The 27,538-nt window shown below is 38.9% G+C and overlaps 1 protein-coding gene across 2 annotated transcripts in view; it reads left to right on the top strand.

Moving 5' to 3' along the window:
* Positions 1 to 26,966, top strand: part of LOC134221019 (zinc finger protein 182-like) — a 69,822-nt gene extending 42,856 nt beyond the window's left edge. Inside the window, exons 5-6 of one of the 2 annotated variants that reach the window (XM_062700193.1) lie at positions 16,831 to 17,034; positions 26,455 to 26,966. In XM_062700193.1, the coding sequence (XP_062556177.1) occupies positions 16,831 to 16,987 (157 nt within the window). In that variant the 3' untranslated portion in view covers positions 16,988 to 17,034; positions 26,455 to 26,966. Of the gene's footprint in view, positions 1 to 16,830; positions 17,105 to 26,454 lie in introns of those variants that run through there. The other variant, XM_062700192.1, reaches the window with a different exon arrangement.
* Positions 26,967 to 27,538: the final 572 nt, after the last annotated feature.

The following is a 27,538-nucleotide window of genomic DNA, read 5'->3' as shown; positions in this document are numbered from 1 at the left end:
GATGAGTTTGTGTCATATTTTTGCTTGAAATTAGAAAGTTTAATCCCTCACGATTTCATTAAAACAGAACAATCCAGCTTTTTAAAAATACGAAAATACATTACAAAATGGTGAATTTTTAGTCATTTGTGATTTTTCTGAAAATTACAGCTTTGTATTGCAAGATGAAGTGCAGTCCCATCACTGGAACGTACAACAAGCTACAATTCATCCATTCGTTATTTATTTTAATGGAAGTACGCAAATTGAACACTTTAGTTTTATTATAATTTCCGAAGATTTAAGACACGATTCAGTATCCGTAAACTTGTTCATTGAAAAAATGATTAACTTTTTACGCGTTGATAAGCATAAAGAAGTCAAAAAGATATATTTCATGTCTGATGGAGCAGCGTCGCAGTACAAAAATCGTAAGAATTTTTCGAGCCTATGTCAATTTAAATCAATGTACGGAATTGATGCAGAATGGCATTTTTTGCTACATCACATGGCAAAGGTCCTTGTGATGCTATTGGAGGAACAATAAAGCGCATGGCCACAAGAGCAAGTTTAGCCAAAGAACGTGAGCATCCAATTAAAACTGCGAAAGAACTTTTTGATTGGGCAAATCGTAGAAAAGAAAAAGATTTAACCAAATTATCATTTTGTTTTACTACTACTGAAGAGTACGAAATAAAGGCTTCAGAGCTCAGCGAGCAATTTAATAACGCGAAAACGATCCAAGGAACCCAAAAATTTCACTGTTTCATTCCATTGTCGGAAAATAAAATTAAAGCAAAACTATACTCAAACTGTGCTGATAATAATTCAAAAGTGTTCGATATTTTAAAAATTTGAATAAAAATAAATAAAAAATAAGTATTAATAAACTGTTTTCATGATATCATAACCCATACCAAAATTCAAACCCAAAACTCTTAGAGTTTCTATAACAACATTGTGTAACTGCCACATTTAATTTAATACTTAGGATAATATTAATTCATTTTTATTTATTTATACATATAATATTTATACATATAATATACATAATATCGATGAATACATAAATATGGAATATCATACAAACAACTTGTTTAACTCACGCAAGGCCCTTAACAATAAAATCAGCATCAAACTGCGATTCTTGAAAAAAAATACACGGAAATTTTTTTGTTTACTATATGTGAAAATTGTGAAATGTTTGAAATGTCATAACTTTTTGTTTATTAGTTTACCATCACCAAATTTTTATGGTAGATAGCTAATATAATGGACCGTTACGTTCGAAAAAGATAGGGTTTTGAGATATTTGAGTTTTGTGACAAAAATGATATTTTTAAAGGCAAAAAAATTTTTTTTACTGTGCACATTTTCTTAAGAATCACCATTTAGTTGTCTAACTTTGCTGAAAAAATCATAACAATCGAACATTCCGTTTTTGCTGTGCAGCTTTTTAAATATTTTTGAACCATTTTCACATACACCCTTTTGAAAAGTTAGTCGTGACTCAATATGAAGATTTGATATCGAAAAATGACGATTTAGATGAAATTGAAAAACTGTGCAAAGTTTCAACTCAATAGAAAATCATGAATTAAAAATTTTCTTAAATTTTGATGCTGTTGCTTGGAATCGCTCATTTTGTTCTAAGTAAGACGTCTGTTTCTCTGTGACCATGCCTTTAAAGATTCATACTTACTTGATACTTGATACTTAAAGATTCATAAGATGTACAAATCTCTCACATAATCTTATTTGGATAAAAAAAACACCGATAACAGCTCAAACATTAATAAACGTACCAAATCGTTAGCTCAGGAGAAACGTTCTGCTATAGTGGAGTTCTAGCAAATATACGTTGCTTTCGTTGGTTTTAGCCCCTACGACGATGGACGGAAATATAGATAGTGGAATATATAGATGAGCGAAGATAAATCCTCTGTCTCCAAACGAACTGTCAAACGTGTCTCCAAACGAGCATGACGTCACGATTTCAATGCAAACGTTAAGGGCTGTGACGTCATATGCGCGTGTGCACGGGCAAAAAAATCGACTCAGCCATGCTTTCGCTCATCTATAGATTCTACTATCTATAGACGGAAATACCTGCCGTGTCCCTACTTCTCACCTGAACTGCAATTCTAAGCTCGCTTCCACGGCTTATTGGCCTGTATCAAGCGAAAAGTCCGTTAGGAAATAGATGCCAGCAGCGAGCAACAAGAGTAAAAAAGAAGAAGCCCATCTCGAACGCATTGATGATGATGACGCTTTTGCTGACAAAGAAGCGGGATACAAGACGCTGATTGGCCCACCAATTGGGAAGCAGAGAAGATTCAAAATAAGGTATAAAAGAAAAGTGCATTCGCTCGCTGAGCATTCAGTCTTTTTTATACCATCACTAAAAATTCGTGGTTAATTTGAAAAAAACGAACAGTGGGTAATTTCTGAGACATAGCCGCGAAGTGGAATGTTGTATATTATTAAAATTTCTAATACTTTTTTGTCGAAGCAGGCGCTTAATGATATGTATAAGAAAAAACTTATACATCACATTAGTCACATACATTCCGAAACTTATACTTTTCATTAACTTATTTATTTATTTATCATCAGACTAAGGCCGGAGTGGCCTGTGCTGCACATAAAATACTTCTCCATTCAGCTCGGTCCATGGCTGCACTTCGCCAACCACGCAGTCTGCGGAGGGTCCGCAAGTCGTCCTCCACCTGATCGATCCACCTTGCCCGCTGTGCACATCGCCTTCTTGTTCCCGTCGGATCGTTGTCGAGAACCATTTTCACCGGATTACTGTCCGATATTCTGGCTACGTGCCCGGCCCACCGCAGTCTTCCGATTTTCGCGGTGTGAACGATGCATGGTTCTCCCAACAGCTGATGCAACTCGTGGTTCATTCGCCTCCTCCACGTACCGTCCGCCATCTGCACCCCACCATAGATGGTACGCAACACTTTCCTTTCGAAAACTCCCAGTGCGCGTTGGTCCTCCACGAGCATCGTCCAGGTCTCGTGTCCGTAGAGAACTACCGGTCTTATAAGCGTTTTGTAGATAGTCAGTTTGGTACGGCAGCGAACTCTATTCGATCGGAGCGTCTTGCGGAGTCCAAAGTACGTACGATTTCCAGCCACTATGCGTCTCTGAATATTTCTGCTGGTATCGTTATCGGCGGTCACCAGTGAGCCCAAGTACACGAATTCTTCAACCACCTCGATTTCGTCACCACCGATAGAAACTCGTGGTGGGTGGCTCACATTGACCTCTCTTGAGCCTCTTCCTATCATGTACTTCGTCTTCGACGTGTTGATGACTAGTCCAATCCGTTTAGCTTCGCTTTTCAGTCTGATGTAGGCTTCCTCCATCCTCTCAAAGTTACGTGCCATGATATCAATGTCGTCGGCGAAACCAAATAACTGGACGGACTTCGTGAAAATCGTACCACTCGTGTCAATCCTCCCAAACCTTGGTAATCACCCAGTGCAGCGCTTTAGCCAGTGCTTCACCACCGTGTTTAAACAGCTCTCCTGGTAGTTGGTCAACTCCAGGGGCTTTGTTGTTTTTCAGCCGGCCGATCTCCTCCTGGATTTCCTGGAGATTCGGAGCCGGAAGTCGCATGTCCTGCGCGCGTGCTCCTAGGTTCATTACCATACCGCCACCGTTGTCTGCCATATCGCCATTCAGGTGCTCTTCGTAGTGCTGCCGCCACCTTTGGATCACCTCACGCTCGTTCGTAAGAAGGTTCCCGTTTATGTCCTTACACATATCGGGCTGCGGCACGTGGCCCTTACGTGAACGGTTCAACTTCTCATAGAACTTTCGTGCGTTATTAGCGCGGTACAGTTCCTCCGTCTCTTCACGATCTCGATCTTCCTGGCACTTTTTCCTTCGGAAAATCGAGTTTTGTCTGTTCCGCGCCCGTTTGTATCGTGCCTCGTTCGCCCTCGTGCGGTGTTGCAGCAATCTCGCCCATGCTGCATTCTTCTCCTCAACTAACTGCTCACATTCGCCGTCATACCAGTCGTTTCTCTGATCCGGAGCCACCGTGCCTAGTGCAGCGGTTGCGGTGCTTCCAATGGCGGATCGAATATCTCTCCAGCCATCTTCAAGAGATGCTGCGCCTAGCTGCTCTTCCGTTGGGAGTGCCACTTCCAGCTGCTGCGCGTAGTCTTGGGCTAGTCTACCGTCTTGTAACCGCCCAATGTTAAGCCGCGGCGGACGACTCCGACGCGTGTTGATCACCGTCGAGAGTTTTGAGCGCAGACATACTGCGACGAGGTAGTGGTCGGATTCAATATTCGCACTGCGGTAAGTGCGTACGTTCGTGATGTCGGAGAAGAATTTACCGTCGATTAGAACGTGGTCGATTTGGTTTTCCGTTACTTGATTAGGTGATTTCCATGTGGCCTTGTGGATATTCTTGCGGGGGAAGAAAGTGCTTCGGACTACCATTCCGCGGGAGGCTGCAAAGTTTATGCATCGTTGGCCGTTGTCGTTCGAGACGATATGCAGACTATCCGGTCCGCGTTACGACATCGAAGTTACGGGGATGTAATTCATCGTAGATTATCCTGTCGCAACCTGCGAAGCCTAGCGACTTGCAGTTCCATGTTCCAAGCTTCCAATCGTGATCCTTTTTTCGTCGCCTAGGTCGTTGCCGATTGTATCGAGTCGTATTATCTTCTATGTCGTTCGTAATAGTTGTTTTTAAAGGCGGCTTATTGGGCCTGCGCAAACCTCCTGTCTCGTCGGAGGGCCGTCGTGTCAGGGCTGTTTAGCGTCCCACCTAACACCAGGACTTGGGCTTGTGCGCTTTGAGCGGCACACGGTCGCTTTGGCGGAGCCTACTTGCGGATACATGCAGCTTTTTATAGAGGTTTAACAGGGCCCACTGTCAAACCCCACCACATCCTAGGCAGGCGCCACAACTCGCAGATGGCCTGGGGAGGGATCATCAAGCCCTTGGACATAGTCCCTGCTGCCCCCATTAACTTATGAATGTTATTAGCTTTTTGATATGGGATCATTCATTAGATGGCATAATGAAGAGTATAAGTATTTTCGAATGTTTTTTTGCCATAACATATAAGGTTATTTTTTTACGTGTACAAAAAATTGAATCCACCGTTCAAAAGATGAACGATGATACATGTGTAGAGTGAGACGTCTGTTTCTCTGTGGCATGGTCAAGCGAAGTCCTTCGTCCACTTCGCGGTTAAATCAGAAAAATTATCCACTGTTAGTTTTTACGGTATTTATGAAAATCACGCATAAAATTTTATCTCTAGAATATTGGATTTTGCACCCAAGTACAATTTCTATCCCGAAGGGTATTGAAAGCATTGATGTTGATCTCTATTATTGGCTCTCTGAAGAACCGTTTGTTTTTGGACATACATGCTGCATCATGTGGCTTTTCTTCAGCCTGTCTCGGCTCAGCACCGATGCCGGCCGGTCTCGGCTCGACTCTGCTGCTGCTGCCGGTATCTGCTCAGCATTGCTGCTTTGTCGGGTCTGTATGGTGGACTGCTGATGTACTGGCTAGGTTTCGGCTGATGATGGTCGCTTCGATAGTGTCGAGCCGAAAAAGCGGTCGGTGCAGACTTCATTCCCTGCTAAAAGGTGTGAGTGCTGTTCAATCGATGATGCGGTTGCTTCGCTTGTCCCGGTCAGAATGAAAGGAAAAAATCGCGTTGCGCTATTTTATGGTTTCTCGGCAGACCCAGCGGCTGCTCATTCGCTGGTGTCTGCACCAATCAGAACGTGGTAATGGAATGATGCAAGAATTATGCGGTACCCATATTTATAGGTTACCTTGATCTCAATGCTTTTCATTGAAAACAGTTTCATGCCTATTGAACCAAGTTTTTCGGGTCTTATCAAGCATGGACATGGAAGGCATACTTGAAATCTGTCGATTGAGGGGCTTACCGCAGAAATTCGTCCACTGAGACGAACGCTATTAACGTTTAAAATCTTTCAACACAGCGTAACACGGTCGATTTGAATATTTTGAAATGGCACCCGTTATAGTAAAGAGAGACGTAAGTCCTACGTCAAAAGGGAGGTGATAACACGGCCCGAGCATTCCGGCCCATATCGCTGCTCAACAGCGATTCCCTTGATCTCAATGCTTTTCATTGAAAACAGTTTCATGCCTATTGAAACAAGTTTTTCGGGTCTTATCAAGCATGGACATGGAAGCCCAAGTAACATTTTTAGTTTTATGACGGTCATGAAAACCATTCTTTGCTCTACATGACTTTGATAAAACCAGCATAAAACCAAAATTTTACTAGGGAGGCATACTTGAAATCTGTCGATTGAGGGGCTTACCGCAGAAATTCGTCCACTGAGACGAACGCTATTAACGTTTAAAATCTTTCAACATAGCGTAACGCGGTCGATTTGAATATTTTGAAATGGCACCCGTTATAGTAAAGAGAGACGTAAGTCCTACGTCAAAAGGGAGGGAGTTGCTTTCTCGTATCCTCAAAATCAAATTCCAATTCTGACAGCGTCGCCACTCTTAATTACATACACTCTGTTTCAAGCTACTCTCGCTGTCAAAGACCGGATTGCCAGCCTCCGTCACCATCGTCGCAGTGTTTCAAGAGCATCCTTAAATTCTCAGATTTAAAAAAGCATGCTCTGAAACCATCTCCATTTTCCAGATCGTTTCAAATCTTGAAATTTTCCAATCTCAGCATGCACGATTGATGCCAGGATTCAATCCTTGATTGAAATTCGTAATCAGCACTCATAATCAATTGTTCACCAATATGTACCCATTAAGAATGAATTAAACATTGAAAGATGATTAATTCATGTAGCTAGAATTAAAAGCATAAAGCATACCAAATCCCAGTTGTAGGAAAGAAAGATCATGATTTTGAAAGTAGTTCGTCAATGGATACTGTTCGGAAAGTGATTCCGAACACAATTTCTCAAAATTATTCCGGACAGGTACCTTTGTATAGAGCTGAACTATTTTTCTTCTAATGAATATTAAAACTTTATGTAAACGCCTCAACAATATATTTTTTTAAATATTTCACATCGCACTTTTTCAAGAAGGTTTAGGAAGAACATAAGGCAAATTTTTAGATGGTAAATGCACATTTATCCACGAAACGAAGTGCAAATTAGGACATGCGTGTGCAAAATTCACATACTATGTACAAATTTCAACATTTCTGATTGATCCTGAAATAATCTCAAAAACAGTGAACAAAGTGAAATAAGCTCTATAAGGATAGAAGGACTGAATTTTTAGATATCGTTATGATTTTTACGGTCTTGAGCGATAGTAATCCGTTTGCAAGTAGAAATTGTGGGTAAGGATGAAACGGCATTGATCGATTTTTCTTCATCAATTTTATGGTTCTTTAACAACTCTATTGGATCATAAATTACAGTTGTGATTATTGCTTTCTATATTACAAAAAAGCATAAACTATTCGGGAAATTGCCGCAATAAGCTACATTCATAGGAATAGAAGAATAGTGCTCTAATGATTCTAATCACGAAAAATAAACTACTAGTAGTGTGAAAAAACAGCAAAGCAATATGTAAAAAAAAATCTGATTCAGTATTACTGGAATCATTCCACGCATATGGATTGAGCAAAATCCACAAGAAACTAACAACCATTATTGTATTTCTTATTGATGTCATATTTTGAACAAAATTATTCTTTTGTATTCCTGTGTAATGAAACAAGATTTTTGCTAGCTTTGAATTCGGTCAAACCAAATTTTGAAATTTTCTCTCTCATAAAATATCCATGTTTTATTGAACAATAGAAGTCTTGTCGCTGAGCTATGGAAGGACTAGTTATTTTTTAATTACGCTTAAAAGGATTGGCTGTAATAACACCGCGTTTATGTCATAAAATAAGTGCAATCAAAACATAATTTCACATTTTTTGTAAATTTATTTCATGTTTTTTTTAATCATTTTCACCTGTCGGTAGTGTATTTAACTGACTTTACACTCGACGTTCAATTTAAGTTTAAACTCGTTAACACCAGCCATCGACGATGTATTTGAATCAACGCGCTTCAGGATCCCATGTGAAGAATTTTTAAAATGTGTGTGCTTCTCGCGGCTTATACCTGCAATAAACGATGATTGTAATCCCTTATGGTATAGATCTGTGGCATTGCATATTTCATCTAAGTACCAATACGTAAGTATTCTTTAAAATGCAATACTAAATCAATTATATGTAGCTGCAAAACAACACACTTCGTAAAGAAAAGACTATCCTGAGGTGGAAAAATTTTCATTGACAGAAGTACATTTAGATAAAAAGTGTTATTCAAGCATAGATAACTAGATTAAATACCGTTTTTTTTAATCTATTTAGGATTGGATCCCAGGATTCAATCCTCCCATATAAAATGGAAAAATATAATGCATGCCTGGATCCAGATCGTTTGCGGGATTTGAATCGATCCTTAATCTATTGGGTTTGATCTCAGCAGCTCTTGGAGTGGGATTATTTAAAGACTGCACCGTCGTACCGGTAAGCTCATTAGTTTCGATCTGGAGAACACCTTCGATCGTGTGCGTCGTTCGTTCTTGTTCGGCACCATGTGGTCGCTCGGGTTCAACGAGGAACTCGCTTAACTTTTCAAAAGGTCCTAAGTAACATTTTTTTCATGAATTAATTTGAATACAGCAATCAATAGCTTTCATGTTGTTCTGTTGATTGCGCTATTCAAATTAATTCATGAAAAAAATGTTACTTAGGTCCTTTTGAAAAGTTAAGCGAGAACTCATCGCTCTTCTCGCGCGCTTAGCCAGTTGGTCCACATCCAGGCTGTTTATCAATGGCCACCTCTCTCGACCATTCGAGATCGCTCGGTCGGTGCGGCAAGGGGACCCGTTGTCGATGCATCTCTTTGTACTGTACATCTGGGAGCTGCCGGCTCGGTCGATTCTTATTTTCAAGATATTTTGCTTGAAGCCCGAAAATTTCCTCTCAGTGTTGTACACGCTACGAATGTACACGCTACGATTTTCTCACATCGAATTATCATTACGTTTATCTTTTAAAAACATATTTCAAAGATCTCGTCGATTTACTGCATTGCATAAATTATTGTGCCGATCGTACAATTTTAAAACACATCAAAACAATCCTATCATGCTTATCCCAAATCCTTCACCAAATCCAACAAAACCCCTCCGTCGATCAAATCCACCAGCATTTTGTGCAACAAACAGAATGGTATCTGTTTGTCAATGGAAAGACCGAGCTTCGGAAGCTGCTTCATACAATGCAGCGAGTAGCAGACGACAACTGCACCCATTGCGGGAATCATTTACAAGAAACGCCCCAGCACAAATGTTGCTCTTGTCCTCGTGTCGGTCCGGCTTGGACGGTCCTACAGCAGAGAATAGCAGGGCTTATGAATGGATGGAGAAGATTCTCTTACGAAGAGCTGGCGATACCTACACTGGAAGGGGTGAACAAACGTAAACGAGTGGAGATTTTACGAATGTTAAATTACATCAACTTTGTTAATTTAAGTAACGATGCTATAGATGTAAACTCAATAGTCTTTCACTTGGACGTTAATTTTTAAAACTGTAAATAACTTTTAATTGTAAATGAACTACACCCGAGCAGGAGCGACGACCTCGATAACAGAAATTGGTATGATTTAGCCGTGCATAAGAGGTAAAATACCAAAAAATAATACCAAAAACTTATATGCAGAATACTTGAGGCATACCATGCTTAGGTATTTCAATACCAAACAACGAATAACAAACGAATTTTTGGTATTATTCCTTTGGTATTTTACTTCTTATCCAGGGCTAGTTCATAACAGAGTATGGTATCAATAACAGAATTAAGTATTATTGAGCCAATTTCTGCTGCTCGGGCAAATAAACTGAATTTTAAACCACAAAAAAAAGATTGTATTATGATGTCCAATCGTCTGGTCATCCCGGACAGTTTTCGGCAACGAATTCTCAAGCAAGTGCATCGAGGACATCCAGCAATGGAACTGATGTAAACTGTAGCCACGTGTACTGGCCAAAGATCGATGACAACATTTCGGATTTCGCTAAGAATTGTGGAAGCTGTGCCACATATGTGAAAATGTCCCCCAAGGTTCCGCTACAGTCTTGGCCACTCGCTCAATCTCTGTGGGAGCGTATCCATATCAATTTCCCCAATGAATGGTCTGCACTTCCTCATAGTAGTAGATGCATTCACAAAGTGGCCAGATATACGAATCATTCGATCCCCGACGACATCGACAGTTACCGAATTTCTCGACGAGCTGTTTCCCCGTTTTTGGCGTTCCCAACGTTATTGTTTCCGACAACGGAACCCAATTTAAGGCGGAGCAATTTGCGGTATTATGCAGAAAAAACAGCATTCAACATCTCCGAACATCGCCGTATCATCCACAGTCTAATGGTCAAGCAGAACGATTTATAGACAACTTAGACAATAGAGGGACAAGGGAATTGGCAGACAATAATTACAGTCTTACATCAGCAACTTCCAAAAATTGGAGGACCAGGGACATGTACTCGAGATCAAGGCCCGACAACACTTCCCTAATAGGCTTTGGTTGTTTTCCTCGGACCCGGAGATGTTCAGTTAGCGCAGATCTGGGGACACGATGCTCCTCGCACGCCCACACGACATAATCGATGTCCTGATAATCCCCGCCGCAAATACATAGATTTTCTTCCGAGAGACCCACTCTGAAAAGATGTGCATTTAAAGTGTACTGCCGCGATTCGCATAAGAGTCCCATGTCGATTTTTAACGATTTTGATTTTCTTTCAGAAATAAGCTTAAAATGAACTCATCTTTAAGAAAAACTGATAAAATAATAGGCTTTGTTCTAGAAATTTGAAAATTAAAACCCACTTGTTTTGTCCCATCTTGCTATTTATTCGCATAACAGTCACATTCCAGATTTGGATACACTCTCGCACAAAACATCAATGTAATTTTGGTCTAATAACAGTTCCATACAGATAAAGAATATTATGCCAAATTTTCAGAAAGATTGCTGGTTTTAACGATTTATTGAAAAAAATTAATTTCTTCATGTGAAACGGGTTTGAAAAACTCAACGGCATATTTCTCAAGTTGAAGAAAACTGACATGGGACGCTTATGAGAATAGGGGCAGTGTAGTGATTGGACATTAGACGATACATGGTTCGAATGAAGTCTCGTCTCATATTCATTTTTTTTATTTTCATGTAGGTGTGGTCCAAATTAATAAACAGTGTCCTTTTTCTCTAAAACAGCATACAAATTAAGCAAAGAGTGGCATTAATAATAAACAAAATACGATCTGGGCTAATCGCTTCCAGTCGTTCTGAACATTGAGCGCCCTCAGGTCCTCTTCAACTGCAAAAAGCCATCGTGTACGCGGCCTTTCACGAAGCCTGCGGCCTCTTCCAAGTTCTCTACCAAATATTGTCTTCGCTTGACGTTCTTCCGGCATACGAACAACGTGTCCAGCCCACCGTAGTCTGCAGTGCTGTATAAGCTTAACAATATCCATCCCTTTATACACCTGGTACAACTCGTGATTCATGTGACGGGAAGGGAGGGAGCCTTCCCTAACTATCCAATCTTAAATTTATTTCTTATGAAATATAACTCCATTGGATACCAACCAATAAATTAGAATGAGTTAGTGCAACGATCAACAATCATTGGTGGTGTGATTTGCCAAAAGCTACATGTAGTAGATTATGACATTTTACATTAACACAAGACTTGGCAGATTGCACTATGTCCACAGAGAACAGACGTTCATCTTCATTCGCGTGATTGTGGAATGTCTGTTCTCTGTGCTATGTCTCCGAAGGCTGGCGGGGCATTGCGATCTACCAGTTCAAGATGGTTCAGGCTGTGCTGATAGGTTTCAGCACAGGTCCTACACTGAACTCCAAAAATAGACGTGTTGCCTAGTGTTAATACAACACAGATTTGCCGATGCCCGGGGATACGTTGATAATAACAGAACAGAATTGTGATTTTGGGCTGACTTGTTGAATTTCTGATTCTTTTCGAAAACATGAAGAGATGATAAGTAATCCTTTACCAATTTTCTCGCAAAATGTTGCATTTTACAGGAGGCAAAGCCTCCTGATCGCTATTTTTTTCTTCTACAATGCCTCTACATTCCAACTAGATCTTGGCCTGCTTTTCAACTTAGGGTCTGTCTCATTTGGATAATTAAACTTAAAAGTGACAGTTCGAAAATTAGTTAATAACCCGGTCATAAGAATGGCTGGTGCTACCCAACAATTCCAATAAGACACCGATGCAAAATGATTCGATATCTGTCAAAAGTAATCTTGCTCTGCGAGCAGGGTTATTTGATAATTATTGAAATGTCACTTTTAAGTTTAATTTCAGTTTAAATCTCCAAATGAGACAGACCCTTAGGCTTTGTCTCATTTGGAGAATTAAACTTAAAAGTGACAGTTCGAAAATAACCAAATAACCCAGTCATAAGAATAGCTGGTGCTACCCAGCAATTCCAATAAGACATCGATGCAAAATGATTCGATATCTGTCAAAAGTAATCTTGCTCTGCGAGCAGGGTTATTTGATAATTATTGAAATGTCACTTTTAAGTTTAATTTCAGTTTAAATCTCCAAATGAGACAGACCCTTAGTATTCTATTAGCATTTCCTCAGTTATTAATTGAAAGCTTTTCTTTGTCCGCCATCAAGGATGTCATCGATCTTTTAGTAATTTGCGTTCGATCATTTAGTAGTTTGTCAATAATTCATTCCAGAAGCTGAATTTCAAAATGTGCTGTATCGTTGACTTCTAGTGCAAAGGTTTTTCTACAACCCTGCCTAATGGTTCATTGTGTGAATTCAAATAATAACGGAGTTATAGCGCTAGTTGCAGTAATTTAAACTAAATGATTGGAATTTTGTTATCATTTAGTCTAAGTTCCTGATACTATAGTTATAACACCGTTACTAGTGGAATTCAAGCATCGAACCATAAGGCAGAGTTGCAGAAAAACCTGACAAACTAGTAAATGATCGAACGCAAATTACTAAATGATCGATGACATCCTTGCCCGCCATTGCATGAGTATGCTTGTGAGTATGTGTTTTGTGTGGCATAATAACGAAAAATATTTTGTTAGAAAAACTTTTTTCCCTTAAAAGTGTCAAGCTTGCGATGTATGGGCGGTTGGTAGGGAACATAATCACCTATCTTGAGACACAATATTATTAAAATCAAAAAGGGCGTGTTTTCGCAAATCGAGCTTTAATTTTAAAAACTGATTTTTTCAGTGTAGGGCTCAATTTGAATTGTTTCCAATATCTTTACTAGAAACTTTGACTGATTTTGCGATAGTCACCCATACAACATTTTTTGTAGGATGCTTCGTTTTTTGATTGTATCCATTTGAAAAAATCAATAAAAAAAATTTGGCCTTTTTCAAAAGATAGTCTGGATCAAATTTGGTAAAACTATGTATGTACTTTTCTTTTTACAGCACCTCTTAAAATATTGAACAAAAAGTCAACATAAAGCATAAGAACACTTGAATGTTCCCAAAAGTTCTATTTTGGCTTCATGCATTTTTATTACAGCAAAAATCCATTAATTTCCGCTAAGTGGATTATTCCATTGCTGATGAGCGTTGATTTCGAACCAAACACCGCATAGATCAAGTGATCATCACGATAGTCAAGATGACATGGATATGACCAGAGTCTATTATATATAGCAGGGGTCTGCGAAGCGGCCTTGGAAGCGGCCATGTTTTTGATGCCAGCATCAAAATCATCGATTAATTTAACACGAAGACGTAATCATAGTCATCGAAAACCATCCATTGAAAATATGTTTCAAATATCGTGATATTTTGACGAAGCAAAGCGCTTGGTGCCGATCGAAATATGAAAATTTATTGAAGGCATCAAAATTCTTGTTCAAACACACCTTGCATTCATACTTTCGCACAAGTTCTCGAAAAATGGTAAAAAATATTTACGCCCATTTGGAAAAAATCAGTTTGAAATAATGGTTTGTTTACAAAATAGAATTGTCAGTGGGAAACTCATTTTCAATAGAACAATGGGAAACTCAAAGATGTTGGCTATTGTCAAACGTAGTGGGTAGGATTGGGGGTGCCAGATACCTGATATATAGAGTTACGCAGAGTGAAGCCAAATCTACCTATTGAACTGTCAAACCGTCTACCTATCGAGCAAAGTAAACAAATGATTGTTGGTAAGGCAGAAGTATTGTTATCGCCTGATGATTATTATGGCGAATTAAAACTCATGAATTGAAATGTATTAGATTTGTTCTAGAAACAGCTTCAAAAAACTTCAATACACCCCCCAATAAAGTTGCAACAAGAAACTCACGTGTTTGCACTCTGTAGGTGACTTTGGTTATCGAATTAAAAAGCTTTAGAAGTGATCACTCCCGTGAAGTCACTTGAAGGGTTGAACAAAAATGAAAGTTTTCAACATAATAACAAGAGCATCATTCAGAATAAGAGTAAGAAGATCCTCTTTGCGCAACTCTATATAATAGACTCTGGATATGACAACCACAACATCAGGAAAGTTTTCCTATCATTCATGCTGGTGATCACAGGCAGAAGAAGTGAAGACATGGTGAGTGACCCAGCGCTAGTTGCTAAAATGTCACTTTCATGGTGATCGTTACACCAAGCATGTGAGATCCACACTGAGCATCACAATTGAGTACTTGACACATGACCTGGATTTTGTTATTGTCAGGCTTTGCGTGACTTGAACGGTGACACTTTGCACACAGAGAACAGACATACAAGTCCGTTCTCAATCGTGTGTAAGGAATTTAACGGTCATTTTGAAATGCAACACAAGTGGCAATCTCGTGGCGGCGCTGGCATCGCAAAGTTTCTCTCATCAAGAAGCTGTCAACATTTTAGGCGCCACCACCCACCATAAACATAAACAACAAATCCTCCCCATCACACTGGTTTCAATTCCATATGCGATGTTTCTTTCTCACACTAACGCAAGTGATTTTGCTGCCATCAAGAAGTGCATGGTTTGTTTTGTGATGAGATGTTTCGTTGGTGAACAGAAGCAACCACCTCTGACTGTATTATCATTATTGTAATTCTTTTCAATATTTACTGTTCCTTCCATTAGCCACAGCCACAATCATCGTCACAGCCAGCAGTGAACCTATAATGCTCAAGGATATTCATGATTTTTTTTTACCATTCATTTATGCCCCGCCTAGTCGTTCCATTCGGGTTATACTTAGGAAACAAACAAGCATTTCCGGCAGTGAATTGTTTTGGAACACTATCTGTCTTTTCGATAGTAGTCAACAATTTTAACTAAACGTAATCTGAACATATTATTAAGAACATATATTTTTTCAACAATATGTAATTGAGAAGTGGCACGAGTAGTAAACTCTACTTGGTAATTGGTTGCTTGAGAGAACAAAATGCATTTTGTTGAATTTGTTTTTTGACCTTGTTGGTTCCATAGTGAACGAAAAATAAATAACAACAGTTACCACGTGCTGGAAAAGGCGGCAAGCTTGGTTTCATTTTGGCGCGCAATATTTGTTTGATGAAATGTGACAGCTGGTACGCATGACTCCATGAATGACACCTAGCGCCACCAAACGACGTATTGCCACAGTCAGTATTCTAACGTACTTTGATTTACACAGTTTTTTGAGTAAAATTTGTTCTAGCCTGTATGTCTGTTATCTGCTGCAAAGGCACTGCTCAAACTGGCAATCTTACTCCTTTGCTCGCAAGACTACTGGAGATCTCGTTAACCACTGACCATTAGGTTCAATAGTTACACACCCTAATTCTCGTTTACGGTCGAACGAAACTTTCGAACGATTGCGACATTTGATTTTTCAGGTGTAAACAAAAATACGACTCAAAATGGTTGGTGTCTTGGCTAAATAAAGACAAGGCAGTATCACTACTACACAGAAAAAAATTCCCTGGTAACAATTACTATTTTGTAGACTACGCTCTGTTTTTAAAATAACCATGAAATTTCAGTACAATCAACCATGGTTTCGGACAAATTCACCACTGTTTCAGTTCATGTGACAACATTCCGCAAGAGCCACAGTAGATTTTTACTGGGCGCGTGGTAAAATCAAACGGGTTTGTTATCTGCTGAAAATCGTCGGTGCATATTCTTAAAATAACCCTCGGAATGGTAGTTTCGACCGCAACATTTTTTTGCGTGTAGGTGAATTAAATTGGGGTTTTGTTCGACGTACCGGCGCAAATTTGGTTTATTTGATTTTCATTTTACCGAACACGGGACACTCACGTGATCTTTTATATTGTCGGGCCGCCACCAAACCGGACCGCCCGATTGAACACTCGCGCTGCGACGCGAGTCGCGACAATTTGAAATATTTCATTAGTAGTGCGCATCATGCACGCATGGATGTACTATCATGCGCACTAATCAGAAATGAGTTGCGACGTCTGATAACTGCAGATATTTCATTTTATTGAAAACAAATTTTCGATTTTCTACTATACACGGAATACTATTTATGGATTACAATCATCGTTACCATAAGACTCTGCGAGTAGCTTTACGGCCCTTTTTGTCAATAATTGCTTACTTAGCCTATTCAGACTACGATCATTTACGGGGTATTTGACGTCATGCTAAAGATTCGCTCAACTTATTTTCATTTCATTTCTTTTTGTCATTTATCACTTCAATTTCCTCGTAAATGCTCGTAATATAAATAGGCTATTAACCTGAACATATAGTAACTATTTTTAACACCATTTCAGCTTTAAACGAAAACCCACTCTCAAGGTGCACCTACGGTTGCACACCGGAGAAAAACCGTACCAGTGCGAGTATTGTAGTCGTCGATTCGTCGATCCTAGTTCGTTCCACAAGCACAAAACCAAGGAACATGGCTGGAAAAGTAACTTTCACTCGTAAGTGGAACAACCTTGAATACTTTTCCGTAGAGTATTAGCTTAGAAAATGTAAGTACTTGTCGATATTTTGAATAAATAGCGTAGGACCATAAAGAGCAGAACATTACTGGACGCAAAATCTCTTTTTTTTATGAATATGATTGTTACATGGATATCCAAGCTTGTTTTTTCAATCAGCAGGCAAATTAGGGTAAAGTAGCCAATAGTGGACCCCAACCAATGGTGGACCCTCCAGCCATTTTTGTATTATTACAGCAAAATGTAAACATTTTGCTATGAAATTTCATCGGGAGAACCTACCTTACAATGTTTACATGTATTGTATCAAGCAGAATTAATATGTTGAAAATTTCTACTCCTTATGACAGGAAGAGCAAAATTCCGCTGCTAGAGGGTCCACTATTGGGCATTTTACCCTATTTGCAGATCTCCCTTGCAATAAGAATAAATAAATTCTGACTGATCTACCGCTAACCGCAAGTCGAGCACATCTGTATATGGCGTCCATAAGCTTTTTTTCCTATTTTTTGTCGAAAAATTAGTTTAACATTTGGCACAACATTGAGTCTCCATAGGGAGCGGGACCATTTGGGCAGTAACCTCTATTCTCGTCCGCAACGTTAATAACTCGACCGCGTTCCAACCAAATGGCTTGATTGTTTGTACATCACTAGATATCGACAAGAACTAACCATGAACTAAAAAAAACAAGTAATTCGATTGTAATGCGCTTGAGTAATGAATGCTGCTGACGGGAATAGGGGGTGCTGCCCAAATGGTTCTCTACCCTATATTCTGAAACGAGCTAAGGACAATTTCAAGTATTTTTCTCAATGATCTTGTTACATTACATTATCTAAACATTCGCTTGGGATCCAAATGCTCTCCAGTTTATTTAGGATCTAATTTCTAGAACGAAGATACGAAAATATTGATAATTTGAAACAAGGTTGGATTCATGTGGTGCACTCCAAGCAACCTGATTTTAGTTTCACGGTTAGTGATAATTATATTAGATGCGCAACTAAGTCCCCGCTGTTTATCTATAGGTGGCTCTAGTAGTAAGCGCTGGTTGCTTGAAGGAAAGCCAAAAACCTTCGAAACACTGAATACCAGTACCAATAATAATGACCCGTGATAACCACAAGATGGTATTGCTGCAACATTAGGAGTTACCCGCTGTCGTGACCCAGAAGAGGTTTCTAGACTCGTCCGTTCGTCGCAACAACACTCAGCAAACTGATTCGCACTTCGTTTTTTTGACACGATCATTCCGAAATGTTTTCGTGGTAGGGGCATTTTACCCTATTTGCAGATCTCCCTTGCAATAAGAATAAATAAATTCTGACTGATCTGCCGCTAACCGCAAGTCGAGCACATCTGTATATGGCGTCCATAAGCTTTTTTTCCTATTTTTTGTCGAAAAATTAGTTTAACATTTGGCACAACATTGAGTCTCCATAGGGAGCGGGACCATTTTGGCAGTAACCTCTATTCTCGTCCGCAACGTTAATAACTCGACCGCGTTCCAACCAAATGGCTTGATTGTTTGTACATCACTAGATATCGACAAGAACTAACCATGAACTAAAAAAACAAGTAATTCGATTGTAATGCGCTTGAGTAATGAATGCTGCTGACGGGAATAGGGGGTGCTGTCCAAATGGTTCTCTACCCTATATTCTGAAACGAGCTAAGGACAATTTCAAGTATTTTTCTCAATGATCTTGTTACATTACATTATCTAAACATTCGCTTGGGATCCAAATGCTCTCCAGTTTATTTAGGATCTAATTTCTAGAACGAAGATACGAAAATATTGATAATTTGAAACAGGTTGGATTCATGTGGTGCACTCCAAGCAACCTGATTTTAGTTTCACGGTTAGTGATAATTATATTAGATGCGCAACTAAGTCCCCGCTGTTTATCTATAGGTGGCTCTAGTAGTAAGCGCTGGTTGCTTGAAGGAAAGCCAAAAACCTTCGAAACACTGAATACCAGTACCAATAATAATGACCCGTGATAACCACAAGATGGTATTGCTGCAACATAAGGAGTTACCCGCTGTCGTGACCCAGAAGAGGTTTCTAGACTCGTCCGTTCGTCGCAAAAACACTCAGCAAACTGATTCGCACTTCGTTTTTTTGACACGATCATTCCGAAATGTTTTCGTGGTAGATTGAATCAATATGTCTTAAAACCAAGGTAGCTCGCTACACATTAAAATAAATACACAACAAAAGAGTATACTATAATAAGAAATTTACTGATTGCTTATCTACTACATTCTTCTCCTCCTCTACTCTCCAATGTGTAATAAACATAAAATGACTTTATAGCTATATGTTGATAGTCCTTGAATCCTTTTCTTTTTTTTGTTAAATAAATAACAATTTTAAACTTTTTTTTTCTTAACAAAAATTAAAATATATCACAATCAAATAGTAGCGTTGGATTTCTAAACCAAATACAATCCAACTTCAATCTAATCCTATTTTTTTTCAATTCTTTTTCAATTCAAGAGAAATGTTATGCAATGCCAATCCAAATGCAATTTATTCCAAAACCATTCAAAATCCAAATCCCATCCAAGTCCAATCAAAATCCAAAACAAATTCAATTCAGAGTCAATCCTAATCGTATCCCAATCCAATTCAATCAAAATCCAAGCCCAAAACAAATTCAATCCAATACAAATCCAATCCAGATCCAATTCAAATCCAATTTAAAACAAAACAAATCCAATCAATATCCAATGCAAATCCAATACAAATCAAATGAAATCCAATCCAATTCCTATGCAAACACAATCCAAATCCAAACCAAAATTAACCTTAATTCAATTACAATCCAATCCAATTCAAATCGAATCCAAATTCAATCCAAATCCAACCTAAATCCAAGACAAATTCAATCCTAATCCAATCTAATTCCTATCCAAATCCAAATCCTAATACAAATACAATTCTAAATACAATTAAAATCCAATCCAAACCCTATCCAAATACAATACAAATCTAATCTAAATCCAATCTAAATCCAATATGAATCCAATCCAAAACCCATTGAAATCCAATTACAATACAAATCCAATCCAAGTTTAATACAAATTCAACCCAAATTGAAGTCCAATCCAAATCCAATTGAAATTAAATCAAATCCAATCCAAATTCAACCTTCACCCAATTCAAAACCAATCTAATTTCAAAACAAACCAAATTCATCAAAATTCTATCAAATTTAACATAAACCTTCTTCTTCTTCTTCTTATTGGCATTACATCCCCACACTGGGACAGAGCCGCCTCGCAGCTTAGTGTTCACATTGAGCACTTCCACAGTTATTAACTGCAAGGTTTCTAAGCCATGTTACCATTTTTGCATTCGTATATCATGAGATGATACTTTTATGCCCAGGGAAGTCGAGACAATTTCCAATCCGAAAATTGCCTAGACCGGCACCGGGAATCGAACCCAGCCGCCCTCAGCATGGTCTTGCTTTGAAGCCGCGCGTCTTACCGCACGGCTTAAGAGGGCCCCTTAACATAAACCTTATCACCATCGAATCCAAATCCGAAGCCATTTCAATCCAATCTAAACACTATCCAAACTTTATCCAATAGAAATCCAATCAAAACTTAATCAAAATCCAATCCGAATCCATTCCAATCTCCAAATGCCAATTCTTATTGCGATTCCCATATTCATTCTTCAAACTTAAAAATAAATCAATTCCAATCTCCTGTTAAGCCCTAAACGCAATTCAACGGAACGGCAAATTTGACAGAAAATATATGGGCTAACTGAAACTGTCAAATTTTCCGTCGCCGTTCCGTTGTATTGCGTTTGGGGCTTTACCTTCGAGTTTGCTTCCAGGTTTCCAAACGATTATACGGTCTCTGAAACACATGTTCAAATCTAGAAACTTTTTTCAAATGGAAGTTCAGTAAACAAAATATTTGAAACCTAATTCCAGAACCGTTATCTTCATCGAATCTTTAAATATCGTTTCAAAGTTTTGTTTTTGCTTCAATCAAACATGTTTCATTTCCGTATTCAATTCAAACCTAACCTATTTTATATATTTTTTTTTCAACTTGTCTTCGCTGTTTTTTTTGCTTTTCCGTCGAGTGGCCTAGCGGAGACGCATTTTTATAAACTTTCCATATTTTTTTCTCTTTTTTTTTGTTTTTTTTAGCACGATCTCTTTTAGCACTTTTATTTGTCACCCGGCCTACTCATCTGCCCTTCCGTCAGGGAGCCTACCGGGGACGCTAGCATTTTATTTTTTATTTTTTCTATGTGCTATCTCTTTTGCACTTTTTTTTTTGTCTCCCGGCCTACTCCTCTGCCCTTCCGTCAGGGAGCCTACCGGAGACGCTAGCTTTCATCAATGAATTATTGGCAGTGGCTGATTTTTTACTCGCCGCTTCCACATTCAGGCGCTATCGTATATGCGCAAATAGCCAGCATGAGTTAACCGCCAGAAATGTGTATGGCGAAAGACATTTAACGCGGGTTTTCTCAAAATTAGGAACTTTTCATGAAAAACTATTTGGTACCGGTTATGTAAGAAGGTGTCCGCTACTACGCCTACCAAATATTTTTTCGATGAAGGGGCTTAATTTTGAGAAATCTAACCTTAGATGCCTTTCGCCATACTGATTTCAGAAAGTTAACTCCTAGTGTGCCGCTGCAATTACGCTCAAAGCAGGCGATTCATTGCATTCTTTTTTTTTTTGCACTATTTCTTTGTCACCCGGCCTACTCCTCTTCCCTTCCGTCAGGGAGCCTACCGGAGACGCTAGCTTTAATCATTTTCATTCTTTTTTGCTATCTTGTTTTGCTCCTTTTCTTTGTCGCCCGACCTACTCCTTTGCCCTTCCGTCAAGGAGCCTACCGGGGACATTTTCCGTTTATTTATTTTTTTTATTTTTTTGTTTTACATTTTTGTTATTCTATCCTGTTTTCTAGTATTTTCATTTTTTTAGCTTAGCGTTACTTGACCCCACTATTCACTACACTGAGGATACGATACTGGTCGTAAGAACATCATACGTTTCTCTTTTGAAATTTCGCCACAAGAAAATGTATTGATTTTCATACGATTGTCTAATGGAATGCATTTCATACGACAATCTTATGAAATATTTTCAGTTGTTTAAAAAAAAGTGTAACCCGGTTTCGAGCCATGGACGTCGTTATTAGGAGGCGTGCGTTCACACCACACGCCCACCAACGCTTCGAGAAACTGTCTCGTTGGATACCCAATAAAGAGTTAGAATTGATCGAAAAAAGATCCTACGATTTTCATAGTTCAATTCGTATGAAACATTCTCATGAGTTTGGTCGTATGAAAATCTTACGGCCAGTTTCCTCAGTGTACGTATCATACATATTTTCACTGAGCACTACAAAACAAAATCAACAAAAAAAAAGTTCAGAATCTACCGGCTGCGTCATTGTCGTGACCCAGTCAAGTTTTCTATAGTTTTCTATAGACTCGTCCGTTCGTCGCAACAATACTCAGCAAACTGATTCGCATTTCGTTTTTTGACACGATCATTCCGAAATGTTTTCGTGGTAGATTGAATCTTCTTCTGTTGGCATTACATCCTCACACTGGGACAGAGCCGCCTCGCAGTTTAGTGTTCATTAAGCACTTCCACAGTTATTAACTGTGAGGTTTCTAAGCCAAGTTACCATTTCTGCATTCGTATATCATGAGGCTAACACGATGATACTTTTATGCCCAGGGAAGTCGAGACAATTTCCAATCCGAAAATTGTCTAGACCGGCACCGGGAATCGAACCCAGCCACCCTCAGCATGGTCTTGCTTTGTAGCCGCGCATCTTACCGCACGGCTAAGGAGGGCCCCCTAGATAGATTGTAGATTGAATCAATTTGTCTTAAAACCAAGGTAGCTCGCTACACATTAAAATAAATACACAACAAGAGAGTATACTATAATAAGAAATTTACTGATTGCTAATGTCACAATGCAGTAAAGTGGATCACTTTTTTCGATATTTTATAGACCTTATCTTATCTAGAGGCCTGGATAAGAGAAACGCGGATAGAAAATATGACTCTGCCAACACTGCAGTCAATCTTTTTCATCGAAGACCAACACATGAAAAGAAAGAAATGGCGCAGACAGACGTTTAAGCTCATCTAAATCTAAATACGTTGGAATTAATTGCATAGCACGCTAGCGCCGCCTATACAACTTATTGCTACATGAAAACTGACGTTTTGTCATATCGCCTTCTACTCTGTCTGACCCTTCTACCTCACCCGCGTTTGCCTCCCACCAAAGCATGGAAGCAAAGCAGAAACACTCAACAAAGATCTTCCCACACGGCCGCAAAAATCATTTTTATCTGAACGACTATACAATCGACTTTTACAATGTAGCTAAAGCGAATTACTTTACTTGCAATTCATGCCACGATATAGTAAAGGAATTGTGAAGCTGCGTGTATGCTATTTCGGAACATTCGCATTGGCTCTTTTAGATCCTTTCCCATGCGTGTTTTTTTGCCGTTGTGATTCAAAAACATGTGCCTGGACCGAAAATCGTAGATTTTTTCGTTGCAAAACCAACGAATAGCCCAGTCAAGTAGGACATGGACAAGAATCTAAAAATCAAAAATGAAATAACCCATTCTGAGTAACAAATAGGGGAACGGTTCGCCACTTCATCTCATAGCTCCTATTTCCATCCCATCAAAAACAAAGCAATGGTAAGAAATTTGGTTTGTTTATTATTTTTGTGATTTTTTTCAGCAGTGAGCACGCATGTTGACAAAAAGATGCGACGAATTTGGTGCCGTATTTCTTTGTTTAGCGATGAGATGGAAATAGCTGGAGATCGGAACATTTCCCCTATCATCTCTGGCGTGCTGAACATTTTTCGATTTATTTTCCAACAGCGCGTTTGTGTGTGATTCATACATTTTTATTAAGAGTCCCATCGAGCAGATCCGGTCAAGAAACTAAAAGATTTTGACGAAATCAAAAACCTGGCGCCATCTCTTCGCTTATTGCTACTTGGCAATCCGACGGCCATGTTTTTTACACAGTTTTTTACAAGTTAGTGAGTCGAACTTGAACGTCTGTCTGCGAAAATGGTTTATGTAGATAAAATCTCACAATCCGTTATTTAATGTGTCAACATCACATAACAATAGAATACAATAAACAAGGCAATTTTATTTCATAATCTATAAATGACTTACATATTTTATTGCAAACTAATGTAAAATTCATTGAAATTTGTTCATTCAAAAATGGTATAAAATCGAATTATAATTAAACCGTTTCAGCATTTGAGCCAACATATTGGCTGCTTGACAGGTCTCCTGCTCGATTGGCTGCTGTTTTTTGACGGTTCGATTGGCGGCACATACCTATCCGCGTTTCTCTTATTCATGCCTCTAATCTTATCTACTACACCCGCCAAAGTATGTGCAAGTAATTACATGCGATGAAACTTGATTCAAAAGCAAGGAACTTCCGTTCCTTACGAGTTAAAGCCAAGATAGCCTGTAAATAACTCCGCTATTGGCTGTAAACAACTCCTTCAGCGGCAAAAAGGAAATGTTTTATTCATCGCCTTGTGATGGGTGATAAAAATCGGTTTGTTACAAAAAACAGAAGATAAAAAATCTTGGGGTCAGAACAGGTCATGCTTTAACTTCGCCGAAGCGGTAGAATATTCACACACTTGTCTTCGATTTCGATACTATGCTTGAACCGTTCAATCCAGGTATCTGGCAACCCCAATCCTACCCACTACGTTTGACAATAGCCAACATCTTTGAGTTTCCCATTGTTCTATTGAAATTGGGTTTCCCACTGACAATTCTATTTTGTAAACAAACCACTATTCCGAAGTGATTTTTTCCAAATAGACGTAATTATTTTTCATCATTTTTCAAGAACTTGTGCGAAAGTATGAATGCGAGGTGCTATTTCAACAAGAATAGTGATGTCTTTAATAAATTTTCATATTTCAATCGGCACCAAGCGCTCTACTTCGCCAAAATATCATGATATTCAAAATACATTTTCAACGGCAGGTTTCAACGATTATGATTACGCCTTTGTATTAAATTAATCGATGATTTTGATGCTGGCATCAGAAACATGGCCGCTTCGCAGACCCCTGTATAAAGCGCTTTGAGGCAGTACGGGTCGGTAAATTCTCTGGCGATTTTAGAGATAAAACTGAGCTGAAAACATCGCATTGCCTAATCTATGGCAATGAGAAGGCGTACACGCTAGCAAATGTGAGCATACAGGAAGGGAAATTTATGATAGACGAATCAATTGTCAAATGAATTGTTGGTATATTATTATAGCTTTGGTCTATTTCTGAGCGTAGTTTGGTTCTGCTCGGAAAATGTCGCCTCCAGAGAATAACTATTGGATACCCTTGTGGCCCGAAGTAAACAACCAAAAGATATTTTAGTTACTAGATAAAGATTGTCGCTGTCGTCGCTGTCCGGAACATCTTTTGCTGGCGAGGATAGGGGAGCTAAATGTCAAAGAAGGAAAATCCATACGATTTGACAGGTATGTACCACACATGTTTCGGACAGCAGAACAAAGGGAACCGAAGCGACAATCTTTATCTAGTAACTAAAATATCTTTTAAACAACCCTTCAGGGAAGTAGAAGCTACTTTACACCTCGGGAAAATGTTCCGCCAGATTTTGATTCCTGTGCAAGGCTACTGGAGACCATTAGCGAGCAAAGGTGTACGAATGCTAATCCCGAGATGTCGAGTTCGATTCTCGGTCCGGTCTAGGATGTTTTCGGGTTGGAAACTCTCTCGACACCCTGGGCATAGTGTATCCTATCCAACTAAATCTTTAATTTCGCCAACAAATCGCTTGATTCGTGAATAGCCCAAAGGCGAACAGTTCCACCGTCATGGCGTTCGAGTTCTGTCTGAAAATACAGGAAAAGAATATGCAATGCCTAGAAATAGATTCATTTTCAAAAGTTGTTTTATAAAAAAAAAATTAGGTTAATTTTCAACGAAAAAAACAGCGGGAGCTTTGCGCATTTGATAAATAAAATTACATTTTCATAAATAATAGAAGATATTTCATAGCAGAGTACTGTTTTGTGTTTGTGCTAAACAATCTGATATGTCTAAATTTTTCAGTAATTGTTTTGTTTGAAGATGCTACCAACAAAACATAAATTCAAGACAAAATCGTCGTTTGAATCTTTGTTTACAAAAGCAGATAAATCGTTTTGAGAATTTTGTCTTGAATTCAGTTAGGCCAGAAGAAATATGTTTTTTTTTTTGCGTCCTATTGATTCTCAGCTAATAGGGTTGTTTTTCAAACAATTTAATCAATTGGAAAAACTACAGAACTCATTAGTTTTACCTATAATGCAATCTGAAAAATAAAAAATGAAATATTCAATAGATATTTGTTTCGTCCAGGGTGGGACGACCCTACGTTGTGTTTCGCTTTACAGGATCCAGACGAATGAAGTACAACTGCTGATTACTTTTACTACTGATTTATTACCTCCGAGAGGCAGCGTGCCAGCTCGGAGGTTACGATAACGAAAACTGTACATCACATGGTTTGAGGAGTCGCCTTTTATAGGCGACTCTTAGTACGGCAGGACAATTATATAATAATGTTACAACTATTGGGGACGTGTGCACAAACATTCAAATTTAAATTCTAATTGGACTTACACAGCGCGCCACTGCTATGCACATAACGCAAGCAGTTGGCGCGAGAACAGTGAATAACAAAAGTGACACAAAATAAAAAGCGCACACACGCTGCACTGTTAGGCTTCAACAGCAGCTACGACGATGAGCACAGTTCGTGATCGAACAATATTTTTTCGTGGCATTTTTTCCGACTTAATGACGATTTAATGTTCTCATTATGTTACTTAATGTTACTCCTTAATATATAAGATATGCGACAATTAAAACTATGTTTATTTATTCTATGAATTCTTCGAACATTCTTTGACAATGATTATTAAAGTCAATAACCATCAATAAAAAACCGTGTTATGTGAGATTCCGGATAGCAAATAGGGTAGTATTTATTCAGACTAAGTTCCGAGTGGCCACTGCAGTATTTACATAAAAATCGTCTCGATCCGGAGTGGCGGTTCGCCAACTATACAGTCTACAGAGCCTTCGCAAACCGTCTTCCACCTGATCGATTCACTTCGCTTCCTGTGCACCTTGCCTTTTTCTGCCCGTCAGATCGCCATTTAAAACTATTTTTACCGGGTTGTTGTCCAATATTCTGGATCAGGGTTTGCAGAAATCGATCGCTAGATAACGAACAACGAGAAAAGAGAGGCGAGAACCTCTTCGAATCATAACAAGCCATATTCGGTTCCGAACGTGTAATTTTTGTTTATTCTTTTGTGTGTTATCTCTATGTATGAAATTTGCTATAATTGATTCGGACAATAGAGGTAATAAACTATAGAGGACGATTGTCGCTGCGGTTTCCTTTGTTATCGTTCCCAAACATGTTGGGTACCTA

This window comes from Armigeres subalbatus, chromosome 3 (assembly GCF_024139115.2).
Source record: "Armigeres subalbatus isolate Guangzhou_Male chromosome 3, GZ_Asu_2, whole genome shotgun sequence".
NCBI classification, from domain to species: Eukaryota; Metazoa; Arthropoda; class Insecta; order Diptera; family Culicidae; genus Armigeres; species Armigeres subalbatus.
Note: the sequence above shows the minus strand (reverse complement) of the source record. Positions and strands in the feature narration are given on the sequence as shown.